Source organism: Amblyomma maculatum, chromosome 3 (genome assembly GCF_055883805.1).
Source record: "Amblyomma maculatum isolate TAMU_Amacu chromosome 3, ASM5588380v1, whole genome shotgun sequence".
Lineage (NCBI taxonomy): Eukaryota > Metazoa > Arthropoda > Arachnida > Ixodida > Ixodidae > Amblyomma > Amblyomma maculatum.
The window spans coordinates 88,287,308-88,306,885 of record NC_139346.1 but is presented as its reverse complement, the minus strand read 5'-3'; the positions used below and the strand labels follow the sequence as shown (position 1 = coordinate 88,306,885).

Genomic DNA, 19,578 nt, shown 5'->3' with positions numbered 1-19,578 from the left:
TAAGAATGAAATGAGTTTCTTTTAATGAACATCGCTGAGATGAAGCTAAATGTAATCAATGTGCAAAGCCCCCAATTTATCCTTTTCAGCACAGATTTCAGCAAAATTCTTCATAAACTGCAACTTCTAGATGAGCTTTGCAGTCTTCTTCCTGTAAAAAAAAAAGTGCAGCGTAACACACACCCAGGTATTACTACTGCAACACACAAAAGGTTTCCTGCAAAGCAAGTAGAACAGTGGGTGTGATGAAACTGATGCTTTCATCCTTGCCATTACCCTGCAGAAACTACTACCTGCACTTGCATTTGATGACAGATATCACCAGAGAGCATTGCTAAATATTATTGTCATATGAATGTCTCCTTCACAAGCTGCTAGTTTTATATTTAAGGTCTTGCATGGAAACACCAGTAAAAGGCGTGCAAACAGCCTGCCTCCGCAGGTTTTTGGAACATACAAGTCACAAAAAAGCTTAATAATTTAGCATTTCAGGCCTGCAGCTAATAAGTGCAGAGCGTTTACCGCTTTCCTGCACAACCTCTACAAAGTGGATCTAAAATATTTTGCTTTTCCTGTGCGACCTAAACAGAGTGGTCCCAAAATGCCACATTTTGCATATTTCTCCACTCTGTCCTTTTCAAACATAGTACAACATACTTTGGCTGAAACTGCAAGAGTAGAGAGAAATGTTGAGGTTGGGAAAAGAGGTGCTCAATGCTTTAAACGTTTATTTACCGATTATAGTTACACTGCTGGTGGCTGGCACTCATTGCCATTTCTGCATGTCACGCCAGTTCACTTTCGAGCCAGACAGCATCCCTGGTGAGGGCACAGAAGTATAACACAGTGAAATGCTTTTGTCATCCATGCCAGGTGTATCAGTGGTGAAAGATATGTAGGCCAAATATGGACGATATTTCAAAATTTCTACACTGACATTTCCTAAGCAGGGAAAGGGTTATAAGAAAAAAATTAACCTGAAGTCACACCTGAAGTCTTCAGGGAATGCATATTTAGGCACGCCAATTCCAATTATGTAAATCTCTTTCATGTAAAGCAGACCTTTGTGCACTTATGTAATATGACATGTAACTTTTTACCGAGGGGTTCTAAGAAATTTTGTAACAGAAAACTTGCTAAAATGCATGCCATTGGTTTATTTTGACATCACAGTATGCAAATAAGGGTACAAAATATTATCCTGCCTATGGAAGGAACAGGATTATGAGATTTCGAAGTTATCACTTTCGAAACGGGCAAGAAAATTTTTTATTACTGTTTTCGAACTGAATTTAAAAACAGTACACATCAGCATCTATGATAGAACAATAATTTTACCCTTAATGCATTCCCTGACCTAAGGAGATACCAATAACATACATTTTTGTAAGTTTCATGCAACAAAATTTCTGAAATATGATTTAAAAAAAAAAAAAGTTCTCACCATCAAAATCTAAAAATAATTTTTAAAAAAGTTTCATATCCTATCAAGTAAACAAAGAGTTGGTTTACATAAAATTTAGGCTTGCGAGAATATTCGAAAATTTCAAATATAAATAAATCAAATATGATTGTCAATTCATTCAAATTAAAAAAAACTGATTTGGAATTTTCAGAATTCACAACAGCTTCACTGCACTGCCCACTACAGTGCAATGCTTGATTGTGTAGTGAAGCGTCCTCAAAATGTGGTGGGACCGGTTTGTGAAGGGCCTTCCTGACTGCGTGCAAAGTGAAGCACTAGACAAGACTGGAAAAAAAAAAATGCTCACTTCGGTCCCATTTGAAACGCAAACGTTGTCCAAGCATTCACAGGCCCATTTGATCATTCCAGCTTTCTGTTAATTAGGACACTTTTTCTGGTGCCCTGAAGGCCGAATTAATGAGTTTACTGTATTCAGCAGCGATAAGGTAGCTCCACACAGTTTCATTCAGGACCTTCCTACAGAAAAAAACAGGTACACAGAATCCTGTACGGTCGATTACGTATATAATGAACCCAAACATATCGAATTATTGCCTATATCAGGCTCTCATAATGTCCTCTTGAAAACCCCATGGAAAAGTATAGGAGCGGTGTTCGCCTTTATCGAATTCCTGTTCAGCGGCACATTCGATATATGAAACAATGCGGCGTGCTCCTGCAAGGTGTGCTTCTCCTAATCATGAACGCGGTCAGTGTTTGCGCATGAAGCCATGTCGGCTGCACAGCCTTGGCCGCTTGCTGCCAGCATTACCGTTATAAACCCAATAAAACAAGGTGAACATTAGAATCCAAATGGAGGCGGCCTTCGGTTGTCATGATAGTTTTCAACATGGCACGGCTGCCATGCAGAGAAGCCGGGGTTTGGGGCACTGGTTTTTGTGAGGTGAAGCCAGCCTTGCCAACTGAAGGCTTGCGCCATTTTTCACATGGCCCGCTTCAGAAGAACTCAACTGTATTGTATTTGAACTGAATTATTATTAGGCTTGTAGTCTACCAGTAGCAAAATTAGACCTCTCACGTTCATCATTGGCTTTTCCTTAAGAGCTGTCTGCAGCAGCTTTGATGTGAGGCCCAACCCCAAAGGCACTTGCGTCATGCAGCACAAGATGCGAGCCCCAACACCTCCATTTCACGCGCTTGCACCCATCGAGTGGCATCTAGAGATGTCCATTTAATTGTGACACCACAAGAACGAGGACTGAGACTAAGACAGAACAAGCATTATATTTTGTGTGTCCCAATAAATTTTTTGTCGGCTGATAGTGAGCACTTGTTCTGTCCTTCTTCACCTCAGTCCTCGTTCTTGTGGTGCCACAACTGAATGAATTCGTACCAGCTCGCCCAGTTTTCGACAGTTTTTAGAGATGTACTCCTCTTTTCAACGCCTGGACTCTTGATGTGCAGGTGCTCGCGTGTGTGACTCGCCAGAAGCTGCACACGCAGTGAGCGGATGGCTACCAGTAAGTCGGTGAGCAGCAGGAAGTGCACCGATAGTGTGTGGGTGCACCGTTGCATCCTTCAGAGTTACAAAAAAGCTCACCTGTTTTGGCATGCTTTATATATCAAATTGCGCGATTCCCTTCTACTTTGATACATCAAGGATTGACCGTATAAAATTTATACTGAATTTATTTTCATTAGGGTAAGCCCTTCTGTGCAATTAGTTTAATCTTACTTTCAAATACCATGTGAATTCTGAAATAAACCTTTTTTTCCCATACTCGCATCCAATTTTTATTAGAAAATTTCAATCAAATGACACCTCTGGAATCGACATGGAAAAATGCCCATTTCCTGAAGATCATCTGTGCAACTTCAATAATAAATTGATAGGACCCTTTTTCCTCCTTGACAATGAAGTCAATTTAATAATGTAGGTTAAAAAAAACATGCCGCCTCATGTAAAACATGGTAACATCACATACAGTTCACAGCACACTGTTTAATCCAGTGATGATACTGAATCAGATAATATGGAGTTCATATAGTTTATGCTGTGCTGGCATATATCAGCAATTAAAAGCTCTCACTTTCTGATTAGGACGTAGTAGTACACCAGTGACAGCCTTTCCCAACATAAAGTCCCTTGTACATATATCACTGTGACACTAAAAATGAAAGTAAGCATCACAGCGCAGTTTTAAATTTGCAATTAAAATCAAACGGAGAATAATGAGCCGCCCTTTGCTGCAAGTCCACTGACACTTTCTTCAACAGCAGGTAAAAGGGTAGAAGAGTTACTTGTCTACATAAATAAGTTGCAGCTAAGATACTATATGCAAGTGAAGGCATTCCCTCTTTCTACACACAGTTTACATCACCACACACTCCTTGTCTACACCACGCACAGACCATGGTAGAATAAATTCTTAATTCATCAACAAGGCAACACAAAATCCAAACTATTTACTGAATTCACTGGTTTAATTTACAAACAGGTATAGTCCAGTGTTTTCTACTTTTTCAAGCTGCATAAATCCTCACCACTGAAATTTTCACTTCTATTAACAGCTGCCCATGCATCATTGGATTTCTTCAGCTGCTAACCAAGTGCCCTTATTCCCTCTGTAACCTTCCTTGTGGGCACAAACCAGAATGCAGCAGATTAGTACTGCTTTGGTGCAATGTGGAAGGGAATCCCAGTGTGCTTGGATTTCCCACACTTATAAGACAGCAGCATTTCTCATTGCCTTAAAGCATTAGAAATACTGGTGTTCACAAACTAAGCTGACAAATGCTCACACCAGATGCCAGCAGCATGAAAACAGTCCACATGGAATGAAAAATAGAATAAAAAAAAAAAACATTTGATGTTGCAGCATTTAGTATACCTTGAGGCAGGCTAAATAAAACCTGCTGACTTCTTTATCTCTTTCAGGCTAAACTACACAAAAGAAAAAATACACAAATTTGCACATGACATGCATGCAATTTTGTAAACGGTAAATAATGGCTGAAACACAAAATTATGCAATCACGATGAGAATATTGTATAAATTCAAGCTAAGGAAGCATAACTGGTGTGCTTCACAAGAACTCTTCTTGTGTGCTATTATTGCAAAATTCGCCTAATAATTTCGCAATTCAGCAACTACAATTTGAACTTTCATTCATAGGAATGGGAGGCAATCTAATCAGACACATTCACTAAAATCAAGAGAAATGTCACTAATGCTACTTCTAATATGCTTCCAAGCAGCACCTAGGGTCCACAGAAACAGCAGTAAGAAAGTTTCATTTAGCGCATAGCAGAAACATACACTGAAAAATTTGAAATGCGTTCTACAGGAACTTGCAGATGAAGTTTGTCTCGTTGCATTCCAAGTTAGCCCCTTCATCATTAGCAATGTACAGTCGAGCCGCAATATAACAAACTCCTACTTGCAGCTAAAAATTTCGTTAAATCGCAAATTTCGTTACGTCAGGGTTGCTATGTTTTAGCTGCCCAAATGAAGTAACAGGTTCGTGGAATACTGCTGAGAACTTCCAAATCACAAATTAAGGCAAGAAACAAGAAATTCTAGCAATAATAGTGCTAACAAGGGCACCAGATGTTATTTCGTATATCAGGAGCACATAATGACTGATAGCAAATGGGCACGAATGCATAATGTTTCTCCGTCTGCACAAAGAGTGAGCGCAGTGACTAGCACAAGCCACTGCCAGATGTCACCACTGGTATCATCGTCATCATCATCCAACATTTGCAAACAGAGACAAGTCTCTAGATCAGCTGATCTAGAGACTTTAACAAGAACGCTGTCGTATTATAGTGGACTAGATTAGTCTATGTCCGCATCGCCCAAGCTGGCGGGCGCGGCAATCTTTTGCTCAGGCTTCATGTACCTGCTTACTTGCACAAGAGCCTCCTACCTCCCACTTTTTCCATTGAAAACTTAAAAACAAAAACCGCTAATCAGCGCGTCAACGCGCCAAGGTGCTGCTCAGTGAGAACATCATAATGTGAATTTTGGCATTAGCCCTAGTGTGTGGAGTGGAAGGGGAGGAGGGGGGGCTAGCTTGGCTGAGTGCCAGCGGCCTTAAAGGGCCACTGTAGAGGGCCTTTTAAACAAAGGAGCTCAATGCTTCGATCAGGTACCGGAGATAATCTGTGCAAAATGCTACAGCGATATGCGTGCAGCAAAGCAGCAAAAATACAAATCAAAGCTCTCTCATCCTCTCCTTCGGGAAACCCAGCTTCCACGTTCTCTACACTGGCCCGTCGGGCAGCAAGGCTAACGTCAGAACTGCAACAACATCCACTGGTCCATCTCGCTGACTGACAGGTGAAGGATGTGGGTACACCACTAATTGTGTCCGCCGCTCTCTGCACGCTTTTCCCTCGCCACGGCCAGACTAAATGCAGCGACGCACGCTCCTTTGCCCGTATCGTTCTCGCGCATGCAGAGTACCACACCCAACCTACCGCCAAACGCGGAGGAGGAAAGGGAATTTGGCTTGCGGAGGCTAGACAACCAGGCACAGTGGTGGAACTGGCAACTGGCTTCTTGTAGCAGCTTTTGTAGCAGAAGAAAACACAGTTGTGGCAGGAAAAACACCATTTTGTAGCAAATATTTGAGCTTTTGTAGCAGAAAAACAAAACATTTTGTAGCAAAATTTAAAAACTCGAGACGCTTAAATAAAGAAAGCTTGTTTTATTTCTGAAACCCAATGGCTCAGATGTTTATGACGACAATGGCCAAGCAAAAACAAGCTTCAAGCTCAAATGCAGTCTAAAGTGCTGTTCTTTACTTAAAAAGCCCCAAATTAAGCAAATAGGCGCCCTATTTGCTAAAAACCAAGACGTTTTTATTCAGAGGAAAGGCATAACGAGATATGCAACTACACTACAAACACCGTAGCCTTGGAAAGAAGGTTGCTAGCTGTCTTAATATAAAAATTCAGAACTGCCGCTTAACAAAACTGCAACTTTAAGGTACCATTTCTTCTCTTGCCTTGATGACTCATGCTTGGACAGTGCTGCTGCGAGCCTTTCCTGCCCATTCTTCAGAAGGGCTTGTCCACTCTCAACGTCTGCAAAATTTAAAGCAGCTCAGCATTGCTGCTCATATTCCTGGCCAGCCTGATCTCTTCCTGTACTTTTTCTTGATTCTGACCTCTTTTCAGGGTGTCCTTATCCTGTACATCAGGGTAATGTCGAGGCGCCTTTTTCCTTCAAGACCAGTGCAGACTGGAGGGAAAGGGGGAACAATATTTTTGCTGGTTCTGGGTGATTTTTTTTTCCCCTCGAGAGAGGAGCGCTGCTGACTCTGCTCAGTCAAACGGCGCGATGCGTGGGGAGCGCCGATTCCGTACGTTCGCAACCTTTGCTTTTGTTTTTTCCTTCCGGTGGTTTGGCGGGGTGGCTGATTAATCAAAGTGATGCAGGGACTCTGAGTCGTGAGTCTGCTTCTTCGCAGCGCACCACAGGGATTGTGTGTATGCTTTCCTCATTGTAATGAGGACCCCGCCGGGGTGGCGCAGTGGTTACGGCGCTCGACTACTATTCCCAAGGGTGCGGGATCGAATCCCGGCCTCGGCAGCTGCTTTTTATTGGAAGCAAAAAGCAAGGCGCCCGCGTGCTGTGCTGTGTCAATGCACATTGAAGAACCCCAGGTGGTCGAAATTTCCACAGTCCTCCACTACAGCGTCTCTCATAGCCTGAGTCACTTTGGGACGTTAAACCCACAAATAAAGCCAACCAATCATTGTAATGAAGACGTCCAAGGGTACTTACTGACAGTATGCGGGGCTGTAAATATATTGAGTACCTGTGCATAAATTGTTTTCACATGGGCGCCCACACACATGCAGTTTTGTAGTGGAGGAAAAGAAACAACTGTCAAGACTGAGGATAATCTTCTAAATGGTGCGTAAACGTTAACGTTTGGAATTAAGCTGTGAAATTATACAAGATGTTCCACATAAGGTGTTGAACGTACAAAAGCGGCGAGTCCAGTGCGCGCGCACAGAAACAGCTGAATCATTAGCGCTCCCCCCGCTGCTACACAGGCCATCACAGCCCACACCTCACTCGTACGAAAGAAAGAAGGAAGCAAGCATGCATACTGCCCCAGCTGTGCACTGCCGAGGGCAGTTCCAAATCGTCACTCGTTTGAAATTGCGTCGTCACCGGTGGCCAGCCTGCTCACACATCCTTTGCACACAGACACACACACAAATTAAGCGAGCGCCCACGACAGCTTGAAGCCGTCACGCATTTTAACGTGCTTCGACCCTTCGACGGCCAGCCTGCCAGCCCCTCCTTTCACCCTCCCTGCGCATTGAACTTGATATTGTGTAGCCTCCTCTCACTCCCTCCGGAAAAAAAAAAACGGCCGGAGACGTAGAAGTGACGTACACAAACGTCAATTTTGTGTCACGTGATCGTCTGTCCAGGACAGGACCTGCAAAAATATTCTTCCACCTTGCACAGTGTTGCCAGCAGATGCCAGTTTTGGTTTCGCGACAGTTTCCTCTCGCTGTCGGCAGAGTTATTCGTGACCTTTGGTGCAAGCGTGGCGCAGAAGTAGGCAAAAAATCGATTTTGTAGCAGCATGTAGCAGGACTTCTGATTTGGCGCAATTGGCGCAGCAGTTCCACTACTGCAGGCAGGACAGTGAAAAACCTTTGCAAGGGAACGAGAGGAGAGAATTACAGAATCGGGTGATTGCAGTGGCTGTAACTGCGTTATTAATTACTCTTTTCAAAAACATTTTGCGGCCTTGTGTTCTGGGGGCGAAGCCTCACAGTCAAGAGGGAGGAAAATATTTTCGACCGGAGGGTGGACAGCTCTTTAAGAGGAATCCAGCGGTGGCTTCCTGGGCTAGCCCCGCTGCGCAAGCCTGGTTTTCGGTATGTTCGCTTTATCACATAGCGATTGAGGTGGGCACTGTCCACTACCACAAAATCATTGAAATGTGTGATTGTAGCAAGCGCCTTTTGAAGCAAAGGATGCTGAAAACGCCATCATGATCGCGGCTGACTGCATGCTTTCTTTGATGATTGATTGATTTGATGACTGATTTGAAAAAAAGAATCTAAACTTTTCCCGCATATTGGTATTGAACCCTCCCCTCAAAACTCACATCATTTAAAAAAAAAAATAGTGGGTTCATTAAGCGAGTAAATATGATATTTCCAGTTAACCCTTTGTTGTTCCGACTGGCCAGTGACATCATGGCATGGCGTGTCCTAAAACTTCCGCACCGCGGATTTTATATGCATGCGATGGATGGAGCGGTGATACGCCCCTGTCACCATTTTGTTTTTCTCGCAGATTCCAGACTGCTGGCGAAATTGGCACGTAAAAAGGCAGATTTAAAATGTGGTGTGTCAGGGTTGAAGTTGCAGTTCTTGTCTGATTGTCACCGTGGCTGCTGGTACATGCATGCGATGTGCGAGTACTTCATTAAATCGAAAGCGCGGCATAAAATAAGTTCATTAAATCATGAAAAAAAAATACATGGTTTGCAATGAGATAGAGATTAGGAAATAAAAAAAATTTGTTACATCGCAAATTTTGTTGCACTGAGGTTCGTTAAACCAAGGTTAGACTCTATTCCCAAAGTGGTAACTACATGGCATCCTGTTCTCTGTTAAGACCGTTCTATTTGCACTTGGCCTTACCAGTTTGTGCACAACCAAGAGAACCATATAGAAGTGTGTACCATAAAAACCTGCACATAATACGAGGCTTTTTTTTTTCACAATTTAATCATGTCAGAGTTTTGCCTCGCATTATAAGCAGATCCGAACAAATTTCAGCCTAAATTCGCAGTTCTGGCCTCATTATTATTCTGTACCATTGGCATCAGGCTTCCAGCAAGAGGAGGCGCTACACTGAAATCTGGGTACTACGAACACAACATTAACGAATTTTTCAAATTAATGAATTTTTTAAGAATCGCGAGCAGATTTCCTATGTTTTCAATGTAAAGCTATTTCAGAATTACGAATTTCAAAATAGCGTATATTTCAGAACAACGTATGTATTTTATTTTTTCTTCTATAATCTAGGAACATCAGTATTACGAATTCGGCTAAAATTAACAGCACCGCAGCTTGCAACTCTTGCGTGCAACAGAAACCGCCATATCTGTGTGTATAGTCTGTGGGCTGTAGCTATTATCATCACCATCATACCTTGTGCCAACTCCTAGCTCCACCACAAAGCTGTGGTTTAATATGCAGTAGCTAGCAGGCCTAGCCGCCTGCCTTTAGAGGGGGTCGTGCTTTTTTCTTGCTGTGTTGTGCGATGTTCACCGGTCGTTCATTCGTACCGAAAGCGCATTTCGTTTTTTCTTTCGTTTTTTTTTTTTTTTTTTTTTTTCTGGTTTGAGTTCCACCATGCTGATCTCGCAGTCCATGCAACCACAGCGGCCACGACGCACACACGACCGGACGAAAATCGATCGAACATGCACGATGTAGGGATGCCGAAAGGATCACTCGATACGTTTTATGGGCCTCTCCAGCCATGCTGGCCACGCCTTACAGCCAAATTGTGGACGCTTCACCTGTATTCCCAAGGACTGAGTTAGTCCCCCCGCTTTTAAGAAATGCAGAATACCAAAAACTTTTAGACGTACCGAAGAAGTTTCTACTGAAATATGTCTCCAGCAAGGGACTCTCGGCAGATGATATACGCATGGGACGATGACAATCGCGAAAACCGTAAACCTGAGAACAATTTCTTGAATGCACATGCTACAAGCCTGCGTGCGGTGCTAATGCAAACAGGCCCGAGCGCAGCGCATTTATGGCTGGCAGCTCATGCACTGCCATCCCGCATCAGAGCAGGAAGCGGCATACTTGTTTTAGCTGGAGGACTACGTGTGTGAGCCGGGCCGAGTGTGAGCTGCTGTTCTCACAGTATGTGAAATTCTCAGACCAAGCATGTTGACACGAGAAGGGAGCCAACTAGTGCCGGCACATAAAAGTCTGCGGAACTATTTGGTGCCTGTTGTGGGCTGGCATCGGACGCAAAAGCACATATGTCTCCCGGGGCAAAAGTGAACTTTAGTGCAAATAATTATTTTGCTGATCTTTCCTCACTTGCATTATACATGAATGAGAACTTTTTTTCCGTTTTTGCTATCCCAAAATTGCCCCTCGTATTATATGCGGGTTCGTATTATACACAGGTTTTTAGGGTACTCCATGCAACGAAGCAGAGACCCTTGCATGCCACTAGCAACAATGCTTACATTTCTTCTGAGATGTCTCCCACACTTGACCGCTTCAGGTTTCGATGCTGCGGGAACGAAGGCATCAGCTCTGCTTCACAGGCTGCAGAGGGAAAACAAAATGCACTGCTGCTTCAATTTAATGCAGCAACACTATGTACAATAGTATGTGCAGGATGAATAAACAATAACAGAAATTATTCCTTTTTTTTCAATATTTTATTTATTTATTTTTTCAAATGGTGTGAACTCCAGTAAACTAATAAGCCTGTTTTGCATAGAAGTTCTTATTTATCTGTATATATCAGCTCAGGGCAACAATAGACGTATGGTGACTGACTTGACTGAGTGAGAAACATCAAAGAGAACAACTAAGTGCCTCTAGGTACCAAATAGTATCGTCACTTTTACCAAGAACAGAGGTAACAAACTGAAAGAAAACAATAATGCAAAAGTAAAAGATATGATGCAAAGGCACAAGTGGACGTATGCTAATTCCACTTGGTAACATGCATTTGCATGCCCTCCTCACTAGCCACAACGGGTTCAGCACTTTCCTGCTGAAATAGGATGAAATAGCACACGGTGAGCTGCCTGGTATACAAGAATACAAAGTGCCACTTGCTTCACATGATGCCTGCATAGCTTGAACAAACCTGTTATGCGTAGCAACTTCAAAAGCACCAGCCAAGAGCAAATTCACAGCAGCATTCATGCTCTCACCAGATAGGGCTGCTGCAGTGCCCCATTACCCCTCACCAAGCAGATTGAGGACATAGGGTCTGATGTAGTTTTCAGGTAAAATTTATTTCTGACATAACCTATTTGGACTAAAGTGTTTTGCATGGTTTATCTCCTCAAAAAAATGCGAGAGGAGCATGCGCAGATTCCTCTATCCTGTGCTATGATCCTCCTTGCAGATTAGGTCAAGACAGAAAAATTTGTCACTTCCCTTAGCCTAACAAAAAAAATGTGATAACCATTCAACTGCGCAAAATGTATTTTACCAGGAATGGCATCGTGCTCAGCGCATTGTGTCGTCTTTGGTGGTATCGCTCAGAGTGTCGCCATAACTCCGATATATTGGCAGCTTGGGACTCTGTTTAGAACTGCTGCTCTGAGTTAGTAAAAGTAACCCATGTGCCATCCCTACTTTACTTCTTTTGATGCAGCAGTCCCATCGAAGCAACATCGATGTGACCGAAAAGACAGAGTGAGCCAAAAAGCCAAGAATCGCAAACCGGACTCTCCGAAACCGAAACTACCAAAACGGAAGTGGCATGTTGGTGCACTGCTCACGATTCTACAGCTTAAGCGTTGGACGCAGTGCGACCGTTCAACACTTCAACTGCTTCAAGTGCCAACTCTTGGGATTTTCGCCATAGCCAGTGCATCTACGACAGGCAATCCGACATGGAACTACTTCATGAAAGTTGCCCATGGCAATGAGGCTTGGTGCTTGAAATGCAGGGACATTCTGAAGAAGCCAATAGGGACAAAGACAGCTTTCAGCCGCTATTACTGCGGAATTCTGAGAATGTGGCACGGTTGAAATCTCATCACACAGGAGTGGAAACTACTAGCATCAGCAGCAAACGTCCAGCAGCCGCCTGACCAGCCTAAGACTGAACTCTCCGGGGACAGCTACCCAACTCTTTCGCAAGTTATCCTATCACTTGAATGCACAAGGATCCTTCTTGTGCAGTATTTGGATGATTACAATGCAGCATCAATTGTCCGGCCCATTGAAAAGTATCGGGTCTAGATTTCCCGCATCGAGATGTCTCTGCTTCCAGCACTGGTCGTGCTGGCAAACCCTAGGTACAAGGATGCATGCTACACTACCAAAGCTGAAAAGAAATGGATGCTCAATCTTTTTGTGAAGGCAGCAGAGCAGACAATGCGAGTGGTTGAGCATGCTAAAAGCACCAAGTGGAGCCTCTGCATCTGCAAAACCTACTAACTTGGGTGACAGTTTGGTGCCCGTTAGACAAATTTGGTTCCCATAAGGGTCGCCAACCATGCCAAACACAGTGAACAACGAAGTCGCAGTGTAGTAGAAAAAAAAAGGAATTCTCCTTCCATGCTTTGAAAACCGCTAGGCATGGTGGAGAACCAAAGAAAGCCCCCTTTAATGATGCATACAGCAGCACTTGAACATAAATACCTTTCAATCCCAACAACACAGACAACCAGCAAAAGGCTGTTTTCAGCTGCGGGGAAAGATTGAGCGCTTGCTCAATCCACATGTAGAACAGAGTGTGTTCTTGCACAACAACATTTAGATTTAAATGTACTGGACTTTCAGATAAAGCCCCAGTGCAATATGTGAAGCGGTGGCCTTGTGGTAGAGCACCTGCCTCGCATTCGGAAGGTACCGGGTTCGATCCCTGGTGCCGCCGGTTACCCACCGGTTTTTAAACGGGTACAAGCTTTCCCCCGGCCTGGTGCTCGGCTCTTCTGGGGTGAAATGCTTGGGAAAAGGGGTCACGGCCCAAATAGTTGCGCCGATGTGGCAGTGATTCGTTCCGCCATCGGACAACAATAAGTCCGCCTTGCGTGGCAACAGCCCATTATGTGGCCCTTTTTTTAGGACTGCTGCAGCTGAGGCTCTAGGGGAGCACTTCAGGTGAAGGTCAAAGGAAGTACCTTTGCAAGACAAACAGAACCACCTTTGCAGGCTGCAAGGTTCGAAACTGAGTTTGGGCCCACTGCGGAGGAGGGGCGCGCAGCGGGGTTTACGGAGCTTCTCCCAAACGCACACCCCTGAAAAAGCCGAGCGCCAGGCTGGGGGACGCTTGTACCCATTTTTACCGGTGGGTGTCCGGCGGTGGGTGGTTCGTTCGAAACCCGCCGCCGGACATCCACCGGTAAAAATGGGTACAAGCGTCCCCCGGCCTGGCGCCCGGAAATCAAAGTTTTGAAAGTGCCTAATTTTTTGTTCCAGAATTACCATTTTTTGACTACTAATCTCAAGGTCACAGGCTCGATCCCGGCCGCGGCGGCCGCATTTTTATGGAGGTGAAAAGCAAGGCCGCCCTTGTACTGTGTGATGTCAGTGCATGTTAAAGAATTCCAGGTGGTCAGAATTTCCGGAGCCCTCCACTGCAGCTTCCCTGATAACCTGAGTCGCTTTGAGGCATTAAACCTCATAAACCAGAAGTATATTCAAATTATTCGAATAAAATCATTATTCATTTTGGCAGGATCGATCTGGTCGTCATGATGGCAGACAACATGGCCCAAGAACCGGAGGAGCTCTTCATAATGAAAGTGGCATTTTGTGGATTTTAATGTGAGGCCAGTTTCAAACCAATTTCAGGAGAGCGATTGCAGCATCGCCAGATACCAATGTATTACAATGGCACGTGAGCAGACGCTTTTCTGCCCCACAAAAAATGAAGTGCTGGCTACGCAACCAAAAAGAAATATTTCATTATTTCATGCACCAGGCATGCGGCACAACAGCAATTATTAATTCTATTTGCAAACTCATGAACACCACAGCAATGCGTTCAAGTGTGGCCAGGAGTAATGCCGCCACTTTGTTCGTACTTGCGACGACAAGTTGGAAATCGCTCCTGTGAACTACACTGCCTATTCTTTTTCACTGTACCTGTAGCAAAGCGAAAATGTGCTGGAGGTGTTCCTGAGGCATTGGTTAAAACAAAACACGATCCAGATAAACTAGGCATGTTTGTCATTCCATGCCAGAAAGGACTGTGTCCATCACTTGTTTAAATGTCGCTGGAGTGTAGCAAACTGGAAAGTGGAAAAATAAGACCTTGAATTCATAAAGTCCATTCGACGTAATGAATGCTGTCTTGCCTCACTGTGGTGGTGCACTCAACTACTGTGCCCAAAGATGCGGGATTGAATTCAACCGCTTTTCGATGGAGGCAAAAAGCTAAGGTGCCTCAGTTATGTGTGATATCTGTGCACATCAATGAACCCCAGGTTGCCGAAATTTCCGAAGCCCTCCCCTATGGCATCTTTCATAGCCAGAGTTTCTTCGTAAACTCCACAAACAAAACCAAACCGAATGTTTCTTTTCACAGGCCTGTTCACCAACTTCAATGTTGCAAAGCCACTTTTTAAATCCAGTGAAGAAAAATTATACGAGACAGTCATCAATGTTTATACTAGTCAACAAAAAATTTTACACTGCAATCTTCCTTCTCAACCAAAACGACCAGGAAAGCACCGGGACTTCTCGGTGGGGGTTTATGACACTGCCATTCAACATTTATTATACCTGCTTGACAGATGATACTGGGTACGAGTTCAATAAAACTGGTCTGATAATTTCATCCTTTGTTATGGGATGCTTGGTGAGGGGTGACTGTGGTTGTGGACGAGAAACAGTCTTGAAACAAAAACAGCAGCTCGACGAGTCCATCCTTCTCAGATGCTGACAAACAGGAGTTCACATCTAGGGACAATTCAGATGCTCGGCTGGCGCATGTTTGACTCCGATTTGTGACACTGTCATGGCTTTCGGTGATGGCTTGAAATTATGTGGCCGTGGAACCTTTAGCAATGCATCGCCATTGTTTCTCAAAGTTTGTGGGAAGTACGTCCGCTAGACCAAGGTCCTCAAACACATGGCCTGTGGGCCGCATGTGGCCCCTGGAGCTGTGTTATGTGGCCCGCTGGCTCCAAAAATTTCAGCCTTTATTACGAAACCATGCGTCAGCTTCAGGAGATGGCTTTGTCAGCAGGCCGTTTTTCAACTAAAAGGCTAAAAGACCTCGCCCTCGGATGCTCTGCATCCTTTGCGGAGATGAAATGAAGCGCTGGCTACTTTTAATCTGCGTGAACTTTGGAGAGACGTCGGCTGCATTCAATATTAAAGCATTGGACAATCCGCCCTCTCTTCACCTCAAAGTCTACATTTGTTTTTTTGTTGTTGTTTTTTGTGAGCATAACTATTGTGGCATTTATTCGGCGTTGCATCCTATCATTAGCTATCTACAATTCATCCTGAAGAGACAATTGTCCGGCGTTTACGAAGAGAGCACATAACCGCTTATCCTTTCCATCATGAATGGAAGAGTGGCGCTGGGAACAAGATGTTATGGGTGATTCTTATATTTTAACATTATTTAGTTTTTATTTACTTATTCTATTTCTTTTATTCCTGAGCTCCTGGCCAGCATGAGACTAACTTTTTTTATATGTGGCCCAAAGCAATGTGAGTTTGAGACACCTCCACTACACAGTTGGTTAGAAGGACAATACTGTGCAGAATGCAGACCCCGTGATGTGGCACAAGCCGTGTTCTGTTTGGCAACCCCGGCAACACTGTATTGGTCATTGCACCCTAATGAAAACATGAGCGCCGCGGCACGGTTACATCCGCACTGATGACGCGGAGGGGTGAGCAGTGATGTTCGGAGTCTGCTGAAGTCGTTGCAGGTATTTCGTCCCATGAAAAGTCCTGAAGCTTGATTTCTCAGTAGAGGCAGTGGCGATACAGAGGGCCAGTTTCCCCACAGTAGTAGATGAACAGCCGCTGCTTAGAAGCCAGACAGCAGTCTTTAAACCTTCGATTGCTTGGCGGGTTCCTGAAGGGATGGCCGTTGGTAGGAAAGTGGCAGCAGAGTGGAACTGGAGATGCAGACCAAACCAGCCAGGAAGGTGCTCTGTTACACCTTGCGTCAGGTGGCGCAACTTTGTGGCTTCCATCATATAGGTCAGCCCACTGACAAAGACAGGTCATCTCTTCAGCGAACCTGGCGACGCTCCTGTTAGGTCTTTAAATTCGAGCTTCCAGGAGGCGGTGTGCACAATTGTGGTGGCCTGTGCTAAGAAACGCATTCTCCGCATGCTGGCAGAGTCATCCCAGCTCTGAAGACCAATCTCCCTGTTCTCGCACCAGGTCATGGCTCCGTCTCCGAGCGTGAAGTAAATTAGCTATCACTCCTATCAACTTGTGCAGCACACATGAAAGTCCTCCTCAAGAGCACGAGTCCAGCAGGTGGTAGTTGGTAAGTGGCAAAAACAGGCACTGAACGGTTGGCTGTGGCGTGACTCCGCACTTTACAAAATAGACTAACGTAACGTGTAGAGTTTGTACAAACATTACGCATAGCCACAACTCAGTCATTGTGCAACACAGCATGCCCTGGCACTTTACAAAGTAGCATAATGTAAAGTAACATAATGAATAAAGTAGCATTCTAACATGTACACAGTCTCTCTCCCAAGCTTTTTTGTATGTGCCTTCAAAGCAAGAAAGCAATTTCTTTCTACAATTTCGAAACAAATAAAAAAGCATGCTGAAGCTTTGTCACAATCACTGAAGTTATGTTGACAATTAGCAAAAATGGCAAGTGGAAATAAAAGTCAACCTACACAAGGAGCCAATCATTTGGCAGAGCTAGGTAGGCGTGCCCACTGTGCCATGGTTCACAGAGCTCCACGTAGTCAATTTGTATACCAGTCAGTGTCCACGACCAATATGTGAACTGCACACTGTATGCTTGGCCAATTTGTGGTCACTATCCCAGATGAGCGATAGGTAGCGCAACAGCAAACTTTCAGTTTATTAGCTTCTGAAGGGTGCGTCTCACCAGGCTACAAAAACAGTTCAATTCACAGTTTTATTGCCTCTGATCATTAGCTGCGTCCGACGATTGGTGTGAACTGTGGCTGCATCATTGCGTGGTCACTGCCTTTAGCTGCACACCCTTACAATGCCTTCCTGCAGAAAGCACGTCAAAGTGACCGTTCAGAGACGTTATTCACTAATTGGGTAGCTGAGAACTTTGAATACCAAACGCTTGGTTCGAATCGAATGCTTTACTATTTGAACGACTATTCTAAAGCACTGCTTAGGTAAACAAACCTAATTATTGCACAGGGAGTTTCCAGCATGTGCGAACTCTGAACAAAGCTTATGCAATGCAACATTCACGTCTGTGCGCCGTATTCCAGCACGCACAATCATGGGAACTGTGCCAAGCAAGAAACTGATGCTTACGCAGTGGTGGTTCAGAGAAGTAGGAGCTCTGGAGAGACTCTTCCGCGGTGGCCCTGTAAATGACCAAAAAAGAAAGCCAATGTTGACGTTGTGGCAAGGTTCACTCTTCTAGGTCTGAAAGTTCAAAGCAGTGAAAATAGACCTTTATCCAGCAGTTTCAAAACCAACTCTTCCAAAACTTGTATGACATAGACGATGAAGAAAAAAACAACACAGTTAAGATCTCCAACAACTGGAGTTTCAGTATACGCCGGCCAAATTCTGATGGTGCCAGATTTACCAGTACTATAGTGTAAAAGCAATGTGGACTGACCAGGATACTGCGCAACCATGGACAATGGTAGTTAATTCTTGACATGTTCACCTTGGAAGGAAAACAAAAAAAGAAAAGCAGAAGACAAGACTTCCCGCTTAAAGAGAGTGGCCTGTTTCTTAAAACAGCACTGAACCGCAATTAACATTACAAAGTTACCAGATTCACTGAATACACTACATCACTGTGGACACCTCAGCCAAGCTGCATGGTCCAAAACGGTACCCAGTGCTAACAAATGGCGAACAAGTAGGTAAACTAGTAGGAAAAGACATTTAATTTATTTGCTATTGAAATTTTTGAAAAACCTATTCAGGACACTGTTCTTAGACCCCCATAGTCTTCAAGGTATGTTTTGTGCTCAACTAAGGAGAACTCCAGGACATTTTTTTCCCATCACACATATAAATGAAATTTCATGGTAGATTCTCCAGTCTTAAGTTGAATCCTTTGTCCCAAACTTCGCAGCCAGGCAAATATGTTTCAATGCATGGGCAGCCTAGCATGTATGACGTCGCCAACTACACACGCCCATAAATATTTGCTCCAAATTTGTGGAAAGAAAAAATTTGAAGCTGGTTTTTCGGTCACTTCAGAGATACAATGAATAAAACTTATTTACATTTGCCAGCAAGCCAATAAATGTGCAAACTAGAGAGTAATGAGAGCTGTTGCAATAACGTCTACCAAGTTTGTTTCCCTGGCTTTTGCAGATTTTATGACCACTTTCTTTATTACTAATCTTTAAAATCACCTAAGGAATCTACGAGAGGCAGGTCCAAGAAATATGATGCGATATCCAGAGCTCCTCAATACTGCCAGTTGCGAAACTTTCCATAGGGCCCATGTATCAAAAAACTGCGGTTTTGATTGGTCAAAATTCAGGTGTTTACTGGAAACTGCGTCTAAATTTCAAACTTTCTGATTGTTGATAAAAGCACAACCATTATGAAAAATAAAATTAGTTGAAGACTTGCAGCAGCAAACATTTTAGCCATATAGCCTTACAGCCATATAGTTAGTTAACGTGCAAATCGTAGCACTTGGAGCTGGGCTTGTGCAAGAGATTTCTGTCATTAAAAAGCAATGCAAATGAATGAGACAGCCGAAAGATTAAAGCTCCAAATTAAGCTTCAAAGATTAGGTTGACGTACGCATTATTGTTCGATTGTCGCCCTGGGTCGAGTGAGAGGGCGGGGCATTGCATGTGCTGTGTGTGCACTGATGGCAACAACAGAACAAACGTTGAATCCTTGCAGTACCCAGAACATACTTTTTCATGGGACCTATGCACGGTTTCGAGTCTGCATTCTATAAGCAGTTGATAAATCTACTTAACCGATTAACTGCGCCGAGTTGGGCATGATGGCAAACAGAGCCTATCTTTCAGGTTGCGAGGAGATGGTGCTCCTCGGCCTGCAGAGATATGTAACCCACTAAAGCACTATCTCAAATTACAAAACTGCACCACTTATTTAATAACGCTACCCACACACCATGCCCGACTTCCTTACTTAGTTCTTTTTTATCATTTATCAAAGGTAACTAGTGGTCAACAGGCAGTTAGCTATGCATTGCATGACACAAATAGCACTCCCCTTTTTC

General features: G+C 43.9%; 1 protein-coding gene across 2 annotated transcripts in view; it reads right to left on the bottom strand.

Annotated features, from left to right (window-relative positions):
- The window catches only part of Cdc2rk (cyclin-dependent kinase 10), a 53,952-nt gene continuing 34,374 nt past the window's right edge, over window positions 1-19,578 (bottom strand). Inside the window, exons 13-16 of one of the 2 annotated variants that reach the window (XR_014705982.1) lie at window positions 17,661-17,713; window positions 10,697-10,778; window positions 736-819; window positions 1-151 (exon numbers count right to left, since the gene is read on the bottom strand). Coding sequence is in view for 1 of the 2 variants with exons in the window: in XM_084597725.1 (XP_084453851.1) it covers window positions 127-151; window positions 10,697-10,778; window positions 17,661-17,713 (160 nt within the window). In the remaining variant the exon portion in view is untranslated. The remainder of the gene's footprint in view (window positions 152-735; window positions 820-10,696; window positions 10,779-17,660; window positions 17,714-19,578) is intronic. The other variant, XM_084597725.1, reaches the window with a different exon arrangement.